The sequence below is a fragment of the Heloderma suspectum genome, chromosome 4, assembly GCF_057233095.1.
Source record: "Heloderma suspectum isolate Gila_16-S chromosome 4, 16-S_ref, whole genome shotgun sequence".
NCBI lineage: Eukaryota > Metazoa > Chordata > Lepidosauria > Squamata > Helodermatidae > Heloderma > Heloderma suspectum.
This window is the reverse complement of record NC_139461.1, coordinates 266,464,398-266,480,872: the sequence shown is the minus strand read 5'-3', so window position 1 is coordinate 266,480,872 and position 16,475 is coordinate 266,464,398. Positions and strand designations below refer to the sequence as shown.

General features: G+C 43.5%; 1 protein-coding gene across 1 annotated transcript; it reads left to right on the top strand.

Moving 5' to 3' along the window:
* The first annotated feature begins 383 nt into the window (after positions 1–383).
* SACK1C (scaffolding CK1 anchoring protein C) lies at positions 384–16,475 on the top strand. Its single transcript, XM_084853703.1, has 4 exons — positions 384–1,279; positions 5,994–6,161; positions 6,976–7,100; positions 14,598–16,475. Exons 1-4 carry the CDS (start codon positions 758–760, stop codon positions 15,475–15,477), a joined length of 1,695 nt encoding a protein of 564 aa, XP_084709829.1. The 5' UTR covers positions 384–757; the 3' UTR covers positions 15,478–16,475.

Sequence of the window (16,475 nt, the reverse complement as noted above, 5' to 3'; positions counted from 1 at the left end):
GTTACAGCTCAAATTAAGTATGTGCATGGGAGACCCTGAGTAAGCCCTACCCTACCCTGAATTGCAGTGATTTGCAGAATCTATGGTACAGGCGCTTGTCTTTTTTAAACACATGATGATGATGGTGATGATGACGATGATGCTTGCTAAGGAATGCACTGCAGTCTTCCTTCCCAGTCCCCTTCCAGACTAGGTCAGTATCATTACATTGTTTTATCATTTGTGTACACTTATAATTATCACACAAATGCACAATGAACTTAGAACAGGTTTGAACATTTGCATTTCCTCTCCAGGCACAATAACTGACAGAACAGGTTCCAGGATTTTGACTGCAAGAGAGAAATTGCTTTAAGGTTAGGGCGGGAACGCAAGTGAGTCTCATTGCTTAAGGAAGTGTGTCTACAAGCAGCAGCTCTTGCAAAGAAGATGGGAAAATCTTTCTTGGCATTTCCATGAGGAAGGCAACATCAAAACAGACCCTCAAAACTAGTTGATTTTTCAGCAACTATTTCTGCTTTAGCAGACAAATTGGAACAATCAGAGGTTTTCAGAAGCGAGCTTTCTTCCTGGAAGGGATGGATGTGTAGAAAAGACTAAGGACAAAGGAAACAGCACAAGGGAACTTCACTGTGGAAGAGCTGGGCTAAGAGTGACGGAGCCCAGTGACTTAACAAAAAGGCAGCAGAAGCTGAACATTTCCCTCAGAAGGCGCAAACCAAGGGTTAACAAGTTCAGCTACCCAACAACAGAAGCAATGAGTTGGCTCCACAGGGGCTATGGAAACACCCAAGGGGCCACAGGGCAACTGAAAAGCCGTCTGGAGGATTTGAAAAAGCCTTGGCGGAAGGAAATCAGCCCTTCCACGTTGCAGCACAGCGAGACTGCCCGACTGGCTGTGGATGCCTTTCTGGAACAGGGAGAAGTTGGCTATCTGCAAGCCATTGCGAAGGAAAAGGAGCTGCCATTTCTTTCCACATTAGATATGGATTACATGAGCCAACACAGCCAAAGCATCCCAGAGTCTCCACTTAAGGGACAAGAGGCTGGACTCACAAGACAAGATAGTGCAGACAGGGCTTCTCTCCTCTCTGGAGTCACATCTGGGACATACTTCCCCTTTCTATCAGATGTCGACCCCCCGCAGCTGGAGCTGGGATGGCCAGTGGCACCCCCCGTCACGGCATTTGACCAGACAGAAGTCACTTTGTATTTCCAAAGAGACAAGGCCAACAATGTTAAGGAATTACTTCGGTCTCTAATAAGAAAGGCCAAGACAGTAAGTAGAGCATTTTATATGGTCTGAAAGGGTAAGACAGGGCTGAGTTTTGGGGCTCTGAAGTTACATAGGTGGCCCCAATTTTTTGTTATCCTCCATAGAATTTTTATCTATTATGTTAAGTATTTATTTTAGTAGTTTATTCTTGTGTGAGTTTTGTATTTGGTAAACATCATAAATGGAAAAAGAAACGAGTCACACTGTAGGCTCTGAGGCTGCTTTGATACCTCAGTGTTGTAGAGGGCAGCATGCCATAACCAGTGGAGACTGTTGGCTCTGATGTCAGTAGGGAAAGTGAATCTGCTCCGGGTTTCAATCAGAACTCTGGCTAGCTCCTTTAGAGTTCTGACTGATTCTGACTGAAACCCAGAGCGGATGCAACACCCCACTGATATTGGAGCCACCAGCCTTCACTGGTCATAACCAACTATAGCAGTAGTGGTCAACCCATATTATAGGAGCCATTCTAAGAAATCTGGGGGCAGAAATATATTTTGCTGCACACTGACCCCTTCACAGCGCAACCCAGCAGTATGAATTTTACAATCATGGAACAGATGTGTTTGAGCATGGCTTAGATATTACATGAAAAACTCAAAGAGAGGAGTGGCATTAACTTGTAGATTCTTTCTCTCAGCTTTTGAAAATAATTTTCCTTATGCATTTAACTGTGGAGAAAATGCATATTACACCACAACTGAAAGTTGTTATTGCCTCTGGGAACCAGACAGAATTGCTCCATGGACCGCATCTGGCCCTAGAGCCTCCACCTGGCCACCAATAAACTGTCACCCGACAGAGGCTGTAGACGGGAGAGCACTTTGGGATGAGTCAGTCAAGGAATATATTTGGAAAATGTTACACCACAATGGCCAACCCATGTGGCTTTTCTAGGAAAGATCCATGAGCAGGATGCCAGATTCCTGCTGGTTCCAGTTCTGGGATATTTCCTCTGCAACCCAAGTATATTTTCCACTCCACTGTAAAATATTTCATATGTATTCCTTCATAGGAATCATTCCAAAGTATTCTAATGGGAGGTGGGAGTAGATGTTATATCATAAGAGTACCACAAACTTCTGTATTGTGGTGTATTTGTTGAAATTACTGCAGCTGGTACAGAATGTGGCGGCTCGCCTAATTAAAGGCAGCCGCTGGCGTGATCACATCACTCCGGTGCTGAAGGAGTTGCATTGGTTATCAGTTGTTTTCTGGGCCAAATTCAAGGTGTTGGTTTTGACCTTTAAAACCCTATATGGTTCCAGCCCAGCCTATCTCAAGGAGCACCTCCAGCAGCACCAGACAGGCCGCTTAACAAGGTCAGCCGCAGATGGCCCTCTCTCTGTTCCATCAGCCAGGACAGCTAGGCTGGTGAGGACGAGGGATAGGGCCTTCTCTGTGGTGGCCCCCACCCTGTGGAACTCCCTCCCTCGGGAACTCGGCCATGCCCCCTCTTTAATGAGCTTCTGCCTTGCATTAAAAACATGGTTTTCAGGCAGGTTTTTGGGGTGGGTTAGGTTTTTTAGAAATAAGATGTTTTAATGTAAAATTGTATTGTTTTAAAAATGTTTGTATTGATGTACATTGCCCAGAGTGGCCGGGTGACCGGCCAGATAGGCAGTTAAGAAATTTAATAAATAAATAAACAAACAAATAAATTGCTGAATGGAGAATTGTAAGAGATCTCTGGATAGATTTGAATCCTACACACATTTGAATCCTTTTGATTGTGCTGTTGGTGACTGGAAACTCCTGAACTCGGAGGCATCTGATCATCCAATGCAGGGCAGGAGGAGCAGTGCAGGTGATCTTTGCCTCCCCATTCTCCTGCCCTGCAGATTTCACTGGATGGGCTTTTCAGCCCATCTAACAAAGGTGTTTTGGAGGGGGAGGGAAGGAGGCTGGAGGCGGCTCCGAATAACTCATATCCAGGCCTTTCTGCTCTCCACCCGCCCACCCACCCACTAGAACAGCCCCTTTCCCCCTCTTCAAGGTCAGGTTTCTGGCCTCCAGAGAGGCGGCCAGCATGGTTCCCTCCATCCCAGCTGTGAGGGAGTGGGGTCTGGGGTTGGATCTCTGACTCCCCCCCACCCTGGTCTGAGTCAGAGCACTGTTTCTGACCTCAGAGGGGTTTTATGAGCCATCCTATGGTCCCTGGGACACTCTTCCAGGGACCATAGAATTGCTTTCTTACTTGGCAATAACTCCTGTTCATTTTAAAAGAACTTATTTCCATTTAAACTTAGTGCTAAAGACTCAGGAGGACAGGACTAGACTCTAAAACATTATCATGTATCTGGTTATCTGGGATTTTCTATGAACAAAAATGGGATCTTAAAATAAAGATTCTTGTAAGATTACTATCTAAGGCTGGTATTATAAGGAATTACAATGGTATTGCACATTACAAGGAAAACCCTTGCTTGTAAGCGGCCTCCTCCCAACAATTTTTAATAATCCAAAATCAGATGTAAGCCCAGATGGAGGAAAAATTCTGGGGGGGGGGGGTGTTGTGGAGATGAATCTGTGGCTACAAGAGTGGTTTAGAACCCTGCCCACTCACCAGTTCTTCCCTATAAATGGCTCCTTCATTTCTGCATCTTGGAAATACAGGAAAGGAAACTCTTGAGATAAACAGGCTGACAGAGATGCCTGTCAGAACGGATGCTCATGATGAAATCATTTAAACGTGCTGTATCAAGAGGGCATCACAATTGCATCCGTCGGAGGTGAGGCCACAGAGGTAGATAGTGGGAAGACATTCAAATTAGGCTCTACTGAGTACAGAGATGGTTTCAGGCTGCACCTAGGACCCTCCAAAGGGTTGTTGGGAAGAAAAAACAAACAAATAATGGTTGATCCCCTATTTTTGAAAATATAAAATCCAGCTGCTACTCAAAAACAATCTCCATCCTGAGGTGAAATTCACAAGTTCCTTGGTAGGTGGAACACAGAAGTAGAGAGAAACTGGACAGTTTTTATAGGAAAAAATGTGGTTCCCTTGCCTGCAGTCTGAAGTGGTAGAGTTCCTTTCATCAACTTAGAACTCTACCACCTAATTCTGCTGCATGTGTAGACCAGGCTTGTCTCAGTCCATAATGGAAGCCTAAGAACTGACTATGGCTGAGTGCTGCCTGAGGAGGAAGCAGCAAAGGCACGTGAAGGGTGGAGGGGTCAGGTGTACTCCCACTTTGTTCAAAAGCCCTGTGCTAATCTAGATTTATGGTTGAGATCAGTAACTCAGTTGCTTACTGGAATGTTGTCATTATAAAATTATCGCAGAAATCAAATGCAACATGGAAATGAAGCTCACTAGTCAGTAGGGTTGCTAGTCAGAACTTCTGAGAACTTCTTGTAACTTTAAGAATTAGATAGATGGGGAAAGGTCACCAGGTATGATGACTTCTCTTCATTCTAGCACTGTGATGGGAAAGGCACACCTTGTGAAATCCATGTTTCCATGCTATTTTTATGGCAGCTTCAAATGTCACAGATTAAGATAATACATGTTGTGTACACTTTCTCTTTGATTGTGACAGGAGAGCCCTGACTGCAGCTTCCCAGTATATGCGGAAGAGTATGTGTATGTGTACCTGTGTAAGACACAGCCATAACAAATGGCCTCTGTCCCACTTTATTAGTCATGTATTCTTGACCTTCCATTTTCCCTAAGCAAACTAACAGTGCAATCCTATGCATGTTTACTCAGAAGCATGTCTACATGTGATCAATGGGGCTTACTTCCAGGTAAGAATGATGCTGACATTGGTTACTAGTTCCCGGTTCCTTATTTGTGTGAAACTTCGAAACAGAGCTCCATCAGTAAACTGAATAAGGCTTATATATCCTTTCACCCCAAATTAAGCATAAGGCTATGCCATACCATATACCTCTGTAATTGGGAGACTGTCCTCTTCAAGACAAACAATAATTAGCACCAATCAAAACCATCATTTTACACAACACGTTAATAAGTGATGACCCCAGATGACAATTATACATAAGGAAATGGAGGTATGAACTCTATAATAAGCTTTCGGCCTCTCCAGATAATACACCCACATGTCTTGGAGAGTGTCCTCTATGCAGTGGCATTGAATTGCATCTGGCCCAAAGCTTTCTGTATGCACAGGGCACTCTCAAGCATGGTGCACTATGCCAATTGTACCTCAAATAAGTAGAAAAGAATAAGGAAGTGGGGTTCTCCACTCCCAAATGAGCTTTGGGTTACCCCAAATCATATACTCACACATCCAGGAGAGTGTCCTCTAGAAAATGGCATTGACTTGCCTCTGGCCCAAAGCTTTCTGTACATTCAGGACACTCTCAAGTAGGTGCACCTGCACCAATTATACCAAAAATACATAGAAAAGAATAAGGAGCAAGTGGTGTGAACTCCACAATGAACTTTGGGCCAACCCATATCATGCATCCACGCATGCAGGAGAGTGTCCTCTACAAGACAGCATTAAGTTGTGGCTGGCCCAAACCTTTCTGTACGTACAGGGCACTAACAAATGGGTGCATCCATACCAAATAAACCAAAATACATAAGTAACCAACCTCATTAAGAGTATATAGGATAGCAGCTTGAATCACATACATAATTTCTTGAGTTCATTTCTGTGTTTCAGAACCATGTTTCAATAGTGTAGATCTACTGTTGATCTTTTTTAAATGACTCCTGTTTCTCCCCTCCCCTACATCTGTACAGGTGATTGCTATTGTGATGGACCTCTTCACAGATATGGAAATACTCAGTGATTTGATGGAGGCTTCAAGCAGACGACGTGTTCCTGTTTACCTGATCCTTGATGAAAAAAACTTGAAAAACTTTGCAAAAATGTGCAATAAAATGGATCTCACTATGGATGACTTCCCAGTATGTTTCCAGTTGGCTTTGTTAATAAATTAAGGGCAATGTTAAAAAATAGTGTGTGATAAAACTGATTAAGTATCTGACTGACACTCTCCCTCTCTCTTTCCCCTGCCCTCTGTCTGTCTCTATCTCTTGCTCGCACGCACGCACGCATACACACACACACACCCTCCCCATAAGGAGTTTCCTCCCAGCCAAGATTACTTTTGGTATTGGAGCTCAGCTGAGGAGATAATTTCCTGAGGAGACACTTGGAGATGTTAATGGTGGGCACAAAGATGATTTAACCCCATTACTTGTACATTTCCTTTGCTCTTAAAATAAAATCACACATACATACTGCTTTACATATAATTCAGGCAGATCCAAATTTAAACCAATGGGCCTGCTGCTATCATGTTTCATTTTGCCTTTCATCTTCTATAAATAAGAGTGTGTGTGTGTTTTTTCTCACACCTCCTATATCTCCATCACTTACTATATCCTATATGTAATTAGCTATATATTTTATTTAGGTTGCAATCTTATACTCACTTACCTGGGAGTGATTCCCATTGAACTCAATGGAACTTACTTCTGAGTAGGTATATATAGAATTGCTCTGTTAATATTGATGGAGCAAGGGACCATGGATACTAGATTTTATAGAAGCTTTCCCTTAAATTTCACACACAGTGAATTAGGTATAGATCGCAACAGCCAATTCCAAGTTTCACATTCATTTATATACTACATTCATATATAAGCTTAACACAGAAAGGAAAATATATCTGCCTTGGCTCTTATGAAACTCTGTAATGCCTTCTTCCGATTTCAGAACATGCGCATTCGCTGTGTGAGTGGAGAAACATACTACAGTAAAGCTGGCAAGAAGCTTACAGGACAAGCACTTGAGAAATTTGTGATGATAGACTGTGAACAAGTCCTTGCAGGGACGTACAGGTGAGAAATCCGAAACAATGCATCTCAGGATGCTTTTACATGCTAAGAACATCTCTTTTTGCCTCTAATGGAGTTGTTTTAGGACTTGTGAATACGGTAAATGTACCACCAATGTGGCACATTTGAATTATTCCATATTGCTTGCTATATTACTCATGTGATGTGACAGATGCCTGTTTTTCTGTTCTAGTATATAGAAGTGGTATTAAAGGATATCTGTTTCCAATTTCCGTTTGTGCCATAGAGAAAAATGCCCTCTCTTGAGCTAGGAAATGGTGGATATGCTATTTCTAAAGACATATAAATGTTAACATATAAAACCACATACCATAAGTTGGTGTGACATCACCATGCTGATGTAGGAAATTTGGTGCAATCCCCCCCTCTTCTAAAAAGTTGAAATGCTGCTCCTAAGGCTCAGTTACTGACAGTAAAAGCTTGAAATTAAAATATGCGGGCATTTTTGGTAGTTTTGTCCCACCCCTTTTGCCTTTGCTCCCGCCCCCACCCACCACTGGAATGTGGCTCTTAAGAGCTTCCCAAAAATGGAATTCAGCCCTCAGGCTCAAAGAGGTTCCACATCCCTGCTGTATACAGTCCCCTCTTTTATCATCACAACAACTCTATGAGATAGATTATGTTGAGAGAGTGACTAACCCAGGCTTTGTCGCTGAACCTCCATCTCCCCAATCTACTTCCAAGTAAACATATATAGGATCACAGGGACCCAGCTTTAATATAAAAGAAATGTCTAAATTTCACAGAAGACTGATGCACACTCTTTCTTACTTCCTCCCTTCTGATGCAATCATATCTTTGTTTCATTATCAGCAAGTGTAGTTTGCATATCTCCCTTTGTATCTGCGTGCCTCAAATACTGTGCCACGCATGCCATTTTCTTGCTTTGCTTTTTGAGGAAATAGCTTTTAACAACCAACTAAGCTTGCTTGACTGATAAAACTCTTTCTTCCACCCAGTCAATCCACATCTGACTCATCAACATTTCTGACATCATGAAGGCTTTAATTGTAGCCTGTCTCTTATCCTCCTATTTTACTTACAGGAAACTTGCCAACCCCATAGAATGTTCCCATGTTATGAAACTATCTCAAAGCACCTCGATACCATTTCCATTTCAAAAATGCATTTTTCTTTTTAACTTTTAATAGGAAGGAGTATAATATTGACCTTGGGTGTCAATGCATAACATGGCAGTCAGACTTACTATTGTCAAGTGCATTTAGGAACAGAATAATTTACTGGGCCAGTGTTAGACACCACTGAAGAAAAATTAAAAATTTACCCCAACACAGATCCTCGAGTTCCTGGGATTAGATGTACCACCTCATCTATCCACCCAGACTCCTTTCACCCCTTCCCCCAGTTAAAATAAACCAGATGTAAAAGGCAACAAGTCAATGCCGGCTCCAGGTTTTTGAGGGCCCTTGCGCAAGACAGCTCCAATGGCATCCCTCCCTCAGTGCCTTCTCCTTCAGTACCTTCTCACCACCGTTGTCAGCAGCTGCTGTTGCTCCTCATCCTCTTTCTCATCATTGCTATCACTTGCTTGCTTTTGACAGGCAGAAAGCCAGCGAGCAAGTTCCACTCTCTGGAACTCCCTCCCTAGGGGACTCCGCCATGCCCCCTCTTTAATAAGCTTCCACCACGCATTAAAAACGTGGTTGTTCAGGCAGGCATTTGGGGTGGGTTAGGGTATTTTTAGAAATATGTTTTTAATGTAGAATTTTATTGTTTTAAACTGTTTCTATTATTGTACATCGCCCAGAGTGGCTGGGTGACCAGCCAGATGGGCGATTAATAAATTTAATAAATAAATAAACAAGCAAGTAGGCAGTGGCATCTCTTGCCCCTGCTTCTCGCTACCACTGTTGTCTGGGCCAGAGCACAAGGCAGCAAGAGGCAGGGGAACAAGCAAGTTGCAGTGGTGAAGACGAGGAGCAAGTCCAGGGTGCTCTTGTTAGAAGGCCCCTACTGGTGTGTGGACCCTTGGCAGGTGCCAACTCTGCCTACCCTTGATGCCAGCCCTGGGTCAAGTCTCCTGTATCTTTTCTCTCTATATAAAAGTCAAAAATTGTGTGTGGGTTTGTGTGTTTGTGGCTGGCTGCAGGGCCGTCTGTAACACAGGGAATAAGGGGGAGCTGCCCAGGGTGTAATCACACTGTAGGGGCCCACTGGGCCTGCCATTTGGGCCCTACAGTTGCTGCCCCTTTTACTTCACATTCTCACTTGCCAGAGTGTATGACAGGAGTCATTGGGTTACATTACTACTTCGTTTATACTTTCCCTTACTAACAAGTACACCCTCTCAATCATGGTACAGGCCAGGTTTCTGATTTCAGCTACCAGTCATCCTATTGGCCATCTTTCATTCTATTGGTCTCTCTCCCATTCACTCTGACTTCCGTCACCTTGGATTGCCTGGCCGCCGTTTGTCCCCCCCCCCCCTTTACTCATGGTTTCTTTTCTGACTGTACAGAGTATTTAGTTTCTCTCTCTTCTTGCAATATCCAGCGAGCAAGCAAGCTAGTGTTAAATATCTTTACTCCTTTCAATGCCGGATGTATCTGTTAGTGGTGTGTGATTAACACTAATGTGAAATGTGGTGTGGCGTGTGCTCGCCTGTCTGAGGGGCTGGGATGACACAGTGGAGTGGAGACTTAGGGCTTTATTCATAAAAGAGTGAACTGGGGGGAATGGAGAAGGCAATTGCAAAATAGCAGTTTTACCTGTAGCTGAATTGAAGATGTTTGGGTTTGTGTGTTTGTGGGTGGCTGCAGGGCTGTCTGTAAGACAGGGCATAAGGGGGAGCTGCCCCGGGCCTAATCACACTGCGCCTGCCATTTGGGCTGTGGAGTTGCTTCCGCTTTTCATTCACATTCTCACTTGCCAGACTGTATGACAGGAGTCACTGGGTTACATTACTTTGTTTATACTTTCTCTTACTAACAAGTACACCCTCTCAATCATGGTACAGGCCAGGTTTCGATTTCAGCTACCAGTCATCCTATTGGCCATCTTTCATTCTATTGGTCTCTCTCCCATTCACTCTGACTTCCTTCACCTTGGATTGGCTGGCCGCCATTTGTTCCCTCCCCTTTACTCATGGTTTCTTTTCTGACTGTGCAGAGCATTTAGTTTCTCTCCCCTGTTCCTGCAATATCCAGCAAGGAAGCCTCTGTTGAACATTTTAATAGGGGTATGAGATTCAGTGTGGATTATATTGTAGTAGTGCTTACAGATTCAGTCTCTTGCATTTTTAGTAGTGTTTTTTATTCAATCTGCTCATTATAATTGTTGTGCTTTTTTTAATCAAGTCTGGTGGATTCAACTTTTCACCGTTCTTATGGGGCCTTTCCGAGAAGCATAAACCTATCTTAATGTGTTTCTAACAAATAGTGCCTATGACAAAATTACATCCCGGGCAATGCCAGGTATATCAGCTAGTAATTACATAAAAGAGAACACTGTGGCAGGTGCAGTTTGTCATGCAGAGGTCAGAAAACCTGCAGTTCCTGAAATTCCTTTTTCTACACAATTATTAAAGGTCCAGGAGCTCTGGCCTGTCCTGCCATCTTGTTGAAGCCCTTGGTTCACTCACTCCACTTTTAATCAGCCCCTCTCACAATGGCCAGAAGCTGCTACTGATAGACTGCTGGCTCACATTTGGCCCTGGACATGCCAGTACACTCACCCCAACACTACTTGTTTGATCATTTGCCTGTTGTCTTTCCCTTCCTTGCCTATTGCATCAGGTAACTTTTTAAAGAAAAGTTATTTGTCTTTTTAAACATTGGTTTAAATATTTTAGATCATTTTTATAATACAAAAGGAAATAGCTGTTGCTGCAGCTTGTGCAAAATGCAGCAGCCAGAATGATAATAGGGACCAGAAGGTCCAAACATATAAGACCAACTCTGGCCTGCTTGCACTGGCTGCCTGTATGTTTCTGAGCCTGATTCAAGGTGCTGGTTTTAACTTATAAAACCCTACATGGCTCAGGACCACAATACCTGATGGAGCACCTCTCCTGGCTCAAACATACCCATAACCTACGTTCAACATCTAAGGTCCTCGTCCGGGTTGCCTACTCCAATGGAAGCCTGGAAGACAGCAACAAGGGAGAGGGCCTTCTCGGTGGTGGCCTCCCCGATGAGGCCCGCCTGGTGCCAACATTGTTATCTTTTTGGTGCCAGGTCAACAGTTTTCTCTTTTCCCAGGCATTTGGCAGCATGTGATGAGTTTTAATTGATCCTGGATTTGTTTTATGGTTTGGCTGATTGCTCAAAGTTGTTTTTAGATATATGTTGTCATTGTACTGTCTGTTTGTGTGTTTCTTGTATTTTTAAATTTTGCATATTGTATTTTTAATATTTTAACCTTTGTAAAACGTCCAGAGAGCTTCAGCTGTGGGACGGTATAGAAATGCAATAATTAATTAATTAATTAATAACACAAAAACACAATAAAATAAACAGCAGAGCACAACAGAATACCCATTCCTCATTAGATTCAGCAGCAGAAAACAACCAATGGATCACTAAACCCCCCAAAATAATTTGCCAAACACAAAGAGTATCCAAGGCTTCTCTGCAAGAGGATTGCCTTTGCCTGTGGTCTGAAGATCAGCAGAGAGGAGATGGCATGAGCCTTCCTTGGGAGAGTATTTTATAACCTTGAGGCTACTGCAAAAACAAACACCCTACTATCCCAGGAAGTCTTTTACCATAATCTCAGTGGCAGAGAGACTTGAAGCAGGGCCCTTTGAAGAAGATGATGGTCAAGCCTGCCTAGAGATGTTGCCCTCTGTGCTTGGGGGCTACCTTTTAAACCCAGCTGTATAGAAACCAGCTTTGGTAACCAGCCTGAAGACAAAGTTCTTAACACATGCTCAGGGGCACTCTGTTACTTTTTTATATATTCCAGGGTTGCTGCTCCCTAGCACTGAAAAAAAAGTTCTAGCAGTAAACCTTGGTAAAGGAAGATTTAAGTGCTCTGGCAGATTCACCTCCATCTTTCCTTTGACCCTTACTTCTGTACAGCGCTTCTAACTGGAGCTGGCAAAGTAAAGCCTATCTATCTGCAACTGTAGGCAGTCACCTCTGTAAATGCATTGCCTAGGCACCACCAAGTGGTAGGACCATCTTTGTTTCAGCAGTCTTTTCTCATACGATAGGCTACGGAACAAATCAGGGGGTAAATTTAGAGTTAAATCTAGGGTACCCATACAGGGCAGGTCTAGAGAATCCTGGTGTTGCTGGGACTAGCTCTAGTCCCAGTAATGTATAACTGAATACCTTAATAGCTACCTCTAAGCTTGTTCCTCATTTTTGTTACAAGGGGGGTATCTCCACAACAATGAAGGATTACCTGGATTTTTTCAAGGGATCGGCTTTGGTGCGCTGTGGTCAATGCAGGGCTCCATGAGCAAGTGTACCACATCAGTATAAGTCTCTTCACAGAACATACTTCCAGGTTGGGGGTGCGGGGTGGGTAGAGTGAACATCATCTGACTGGCAGGGGCTGCTCAAGAAACAACAGAGCCCCCCCCCCCCACAGGCTCCCCCGCCTTTCTCCTTTGATAAAATCCTGGGAGGTTTCCTCCTATGTCTTGACAAAAATCACTCTCCTCTCTCCCCCCAGCCCCACATTGCTTCCTTCCTTAAAGCAACAATTATTACAGGAACACATTGTTCTCCCTGTTCTGTTGCAATCAGCTGAAGCTTTGACATTAAGGCTCCTAAATGCGTTATTTTGATTCATGGGAATCTCAGTAACTTCGGGAGTGCACATTTTGGGAACAAGCCTCATTGACCACAATGGGAGTTACTTCTGAGTAGACACACATATGTTTGAGCTTGGAAAGACAGGGGGAGGAAACAAAGGGATGGGAAACCAGCCCTCTTTCTAACCCTATGCAGCGCAGGGTTGAAGGTGTGATGTAGTTACTTCTGAATGGCAATAAACCTAACAACGGAGAATCGCAGCATCGAGATCACACTTTACAGCCTTTAGGGAATTAGTGCTTTAAAATGTGCTATTTCGATTGAGGAGGATCTCTGTAAATTCTGAAGTGTGCATTCAGGGGACAAGCCTCATTGACCACACAGGAGTTACTTCTGAGTAGACACTAACTGGCTTGTGCTGGGAAACACAGGGATGGGAAACACAGGGACAGGAAACACTTGACCAGGTCACAGTGAAAGGCACACCTCTGGTCAGGGCTAGCATACCTAGGGATGTACGAAAGTCACTTACCTTTTCATGGAATCTTTCACGGGGGGGGGATGGGGGGAGGCGATCCGGTCCTCCCCCCCGGAATCCTCGACGGCTGGCTCCGCTCTGTGGCCAGGCCACGGAGCAGCTGGCCAGGGCCGTCCACAGCCGGATTTCTGACCGCGGACAGGCTGCTGCGGACGCAAATGGCGGCCGCTGTAGTGGCCGCCATTTGTGTCCAGCCAGGCAGCCGTGATAGGCTACGTAAGAATTTATGTAGCCTATCACGGCTACCCCCCCAAAAAACCCCCAGTGTACTCAAATGGCAGCGGCTATGGCGGCCGCCATTTGCATTCCCTATTTTTCGCTGATTTATCTTATGTAAATATTTACGTAAGATAAAACGGCAAAAAATAGGGAGCACAAATGGTGGCCGCCGTAGCTGAGGCCATTTGCGTAGGCTGGGTTTTTTTGGGGGGGGGGTTAGCCGTGATAGGCTACGTAAATTCTTACGTAGCCTATCATGGCTGCAAGGACGGCAATGGCGGTGGCAGCAGCCCAGGCGCGGCCGGCCAGGAGACCAGCCACCGGAGCCGCCGGAACCGCCGCCACCGCATCTGCCACAGGTAAGTGCCGTCCTGGGGGGATTCCGCGGGGGGGCAGGAGGCTGTTCCGCCACGGATTCCGGGGGGCTGGATTCTAAAGAATCCGACCTCACTGGAATCCGTGGTGGAATTCCCTAAGCATACCCAAGGTAAATGCAGGGGTTGAGGCACACAACAGCTATACTGTGGAGAATCCGACTTAAGGAAAAGAATTGGACTGTAAGAAGTCTCAGGAAATCCGGTTTTTCCATGATAAGCTTTGGGATGGCTGTGGGATAGCTACGATATCATGTATCCCTAATGACCTCCAAATGCAGCCAGCTTGGAGTAAATCACTTGTGGAGACACCCTGAAGGATATGAAAGAAATCGTGATCTATACTATAGTGACTTATGTGCAATAACTTGTTTGCCTGTTGAAGTAATAGCTTCAGTTGTTGCCAAATGAACATGATGTATGTGAACTCATCCTGAGACACTGATCTTCAAACTGCTCCACCTATTATTTTCAGGAGCAAATGCAACACAATAATACTGATGGTGTAAATGACTATTAGTGTCCATTCAACTTCCATAGTATCTAAAGTAATGCATATTTGAAATTAGAGTTACTTAATAAATTGATAACTGATGCTGTCTCTAAATCCTTTCCTTTTCAGTTTTACATGGCTGTGCAGCCAAGTCCACACTGGCCTGGTGACACACTTCAGAGGAAAAATTGTTGAGGATTTCGACAGAGAGTTCCGATGCATATATGCCGCATCTAGATCTGTGAATAAACTCAGTATCCCTGCTAATGAAAGATCCAGCCCCTCTCCTCACAGAATCTTGCAGAAAACTGAGCCAGTTTTAAAGCACACTCAATTGAATGAGAGTGAAACCACAAGCCTCTCAAGTAGCCCCTCCAATTCAAGTATAGTAAGCATAAAGAGATCGCCATATTTAAACCAGTTGACTTCCACTGTAGTCGGCGAAAAGAAAGACTTGACTCCCAGTGAAACAAGAAATAATATTTCAGGCTTACTGGGGTTTAGTGACTTGATATACCAGCCCAGGGAGCTGCCAGACTCTAGCTGCAGTACATCAGCTAAACTACAGTATCCAGTCAATGATGCATCTAATCTACAGAGAATTAAGACATCTTTGCTGTCAGTATCTTCACCAATACTAGGTAACAACACAAGAAATGGGCATGATTTGCAATTTGTGCCTGATGATATTGGAATAAAAGGCAACAATAAATTCCTCTATACTGTTCAACCAGTGGAAGATGTAAACAAAATACAGAAGGACGAAAAACCTGTAGCTCATGGACACACCAAACTGGATCTCATTAAGAAGCCTACTAAATCAGTAAATAGTGAGATGAGGCCAAGAATTCATGGTTCCTATGGTTTGTCTGATGATGCCCCAATGGAAAACAACAGCAACATACACCGGGATGAAAAAAGGATGACTCTTGGTCACAGTAAATTGGATCTGATTACCAACTATAACAAATCAAAAGCAAAGCAAATTCACAGTCGATTTGAATTATAATCTGCATTCTGGGTTTAGCGGAAATGTTTTATTTTAGTTAAATGGGTGATATGCAGGCATTAAATCTGTAAAAATGAATACAAAAATATAGAAGTTCAACATCCCAAATTTTTAATTGGTGCGGGTGTCAGATTTAGTTGAAAAATACCAAGAAGGCATAAGAAATCTAGAAGTATAATCAAATAGCTGCATGAGAGCAATAGAATGCTGATATTGTAAACTTCTGGAATTAATGTAAAAGATCGTGTATTCTGAAAGCGTAAAAAATAATTCTCGGTCTGATGACTTGTGCCTCATGGACATATCTAGTGATGTTTAAAGTAACTGTGAGGAAGAATAGATGTCTAATTTGTAGTGGTCAGAGTGTTGGACTAGGACTGGAGAGACCTATTTGATCATGAAGCTCATAGGGTAAGCTTAGACCAGTCGCCATCTCTCAGCTTAACCTATTTCACAGAGTGGTTGTGAAGGTAAAATGTGAGGGGCATGCCCATCACCCTGAGCAACTTGGAGAAAAGGCAGAATAAAAAATGTCATAAATAAATAAGATGAGGAGAACACATCTCACACTTTAAAAGATTAGTCCAGAGGCTTCAATGCAGCTCTTTGGTAGAACTAAACATCACACTGTGCCCAGTGTGCACTACTGTGCAGTTCTCTCTAGTCAGAGAAGCAAGAAATCCATGTTTACAGAAGTAGCAGTAGTAAGGGTCTGCAGAAAACATGGAACAAAAGCAGTGTCACCTAATTTCTCCCATTCCTACTCGCTCATTTCTCTTTCCTTCTCTTCTAGACATGACAAATACAGGTATTAATATGGATGCAGGACATAGCTGGTAATATACAAAAAACTTGCTTTAAAGATGGAAAAAAATAATAATATGAAATTAAGTGAAGCTACTCTTTAAATTCCTCTGCCTTGTCAATCATAATCTCTGTTCCTGGAATAAAATATGTTCTTGTAGATAATGGGATGTCAAGAATACATTGATTTGGTT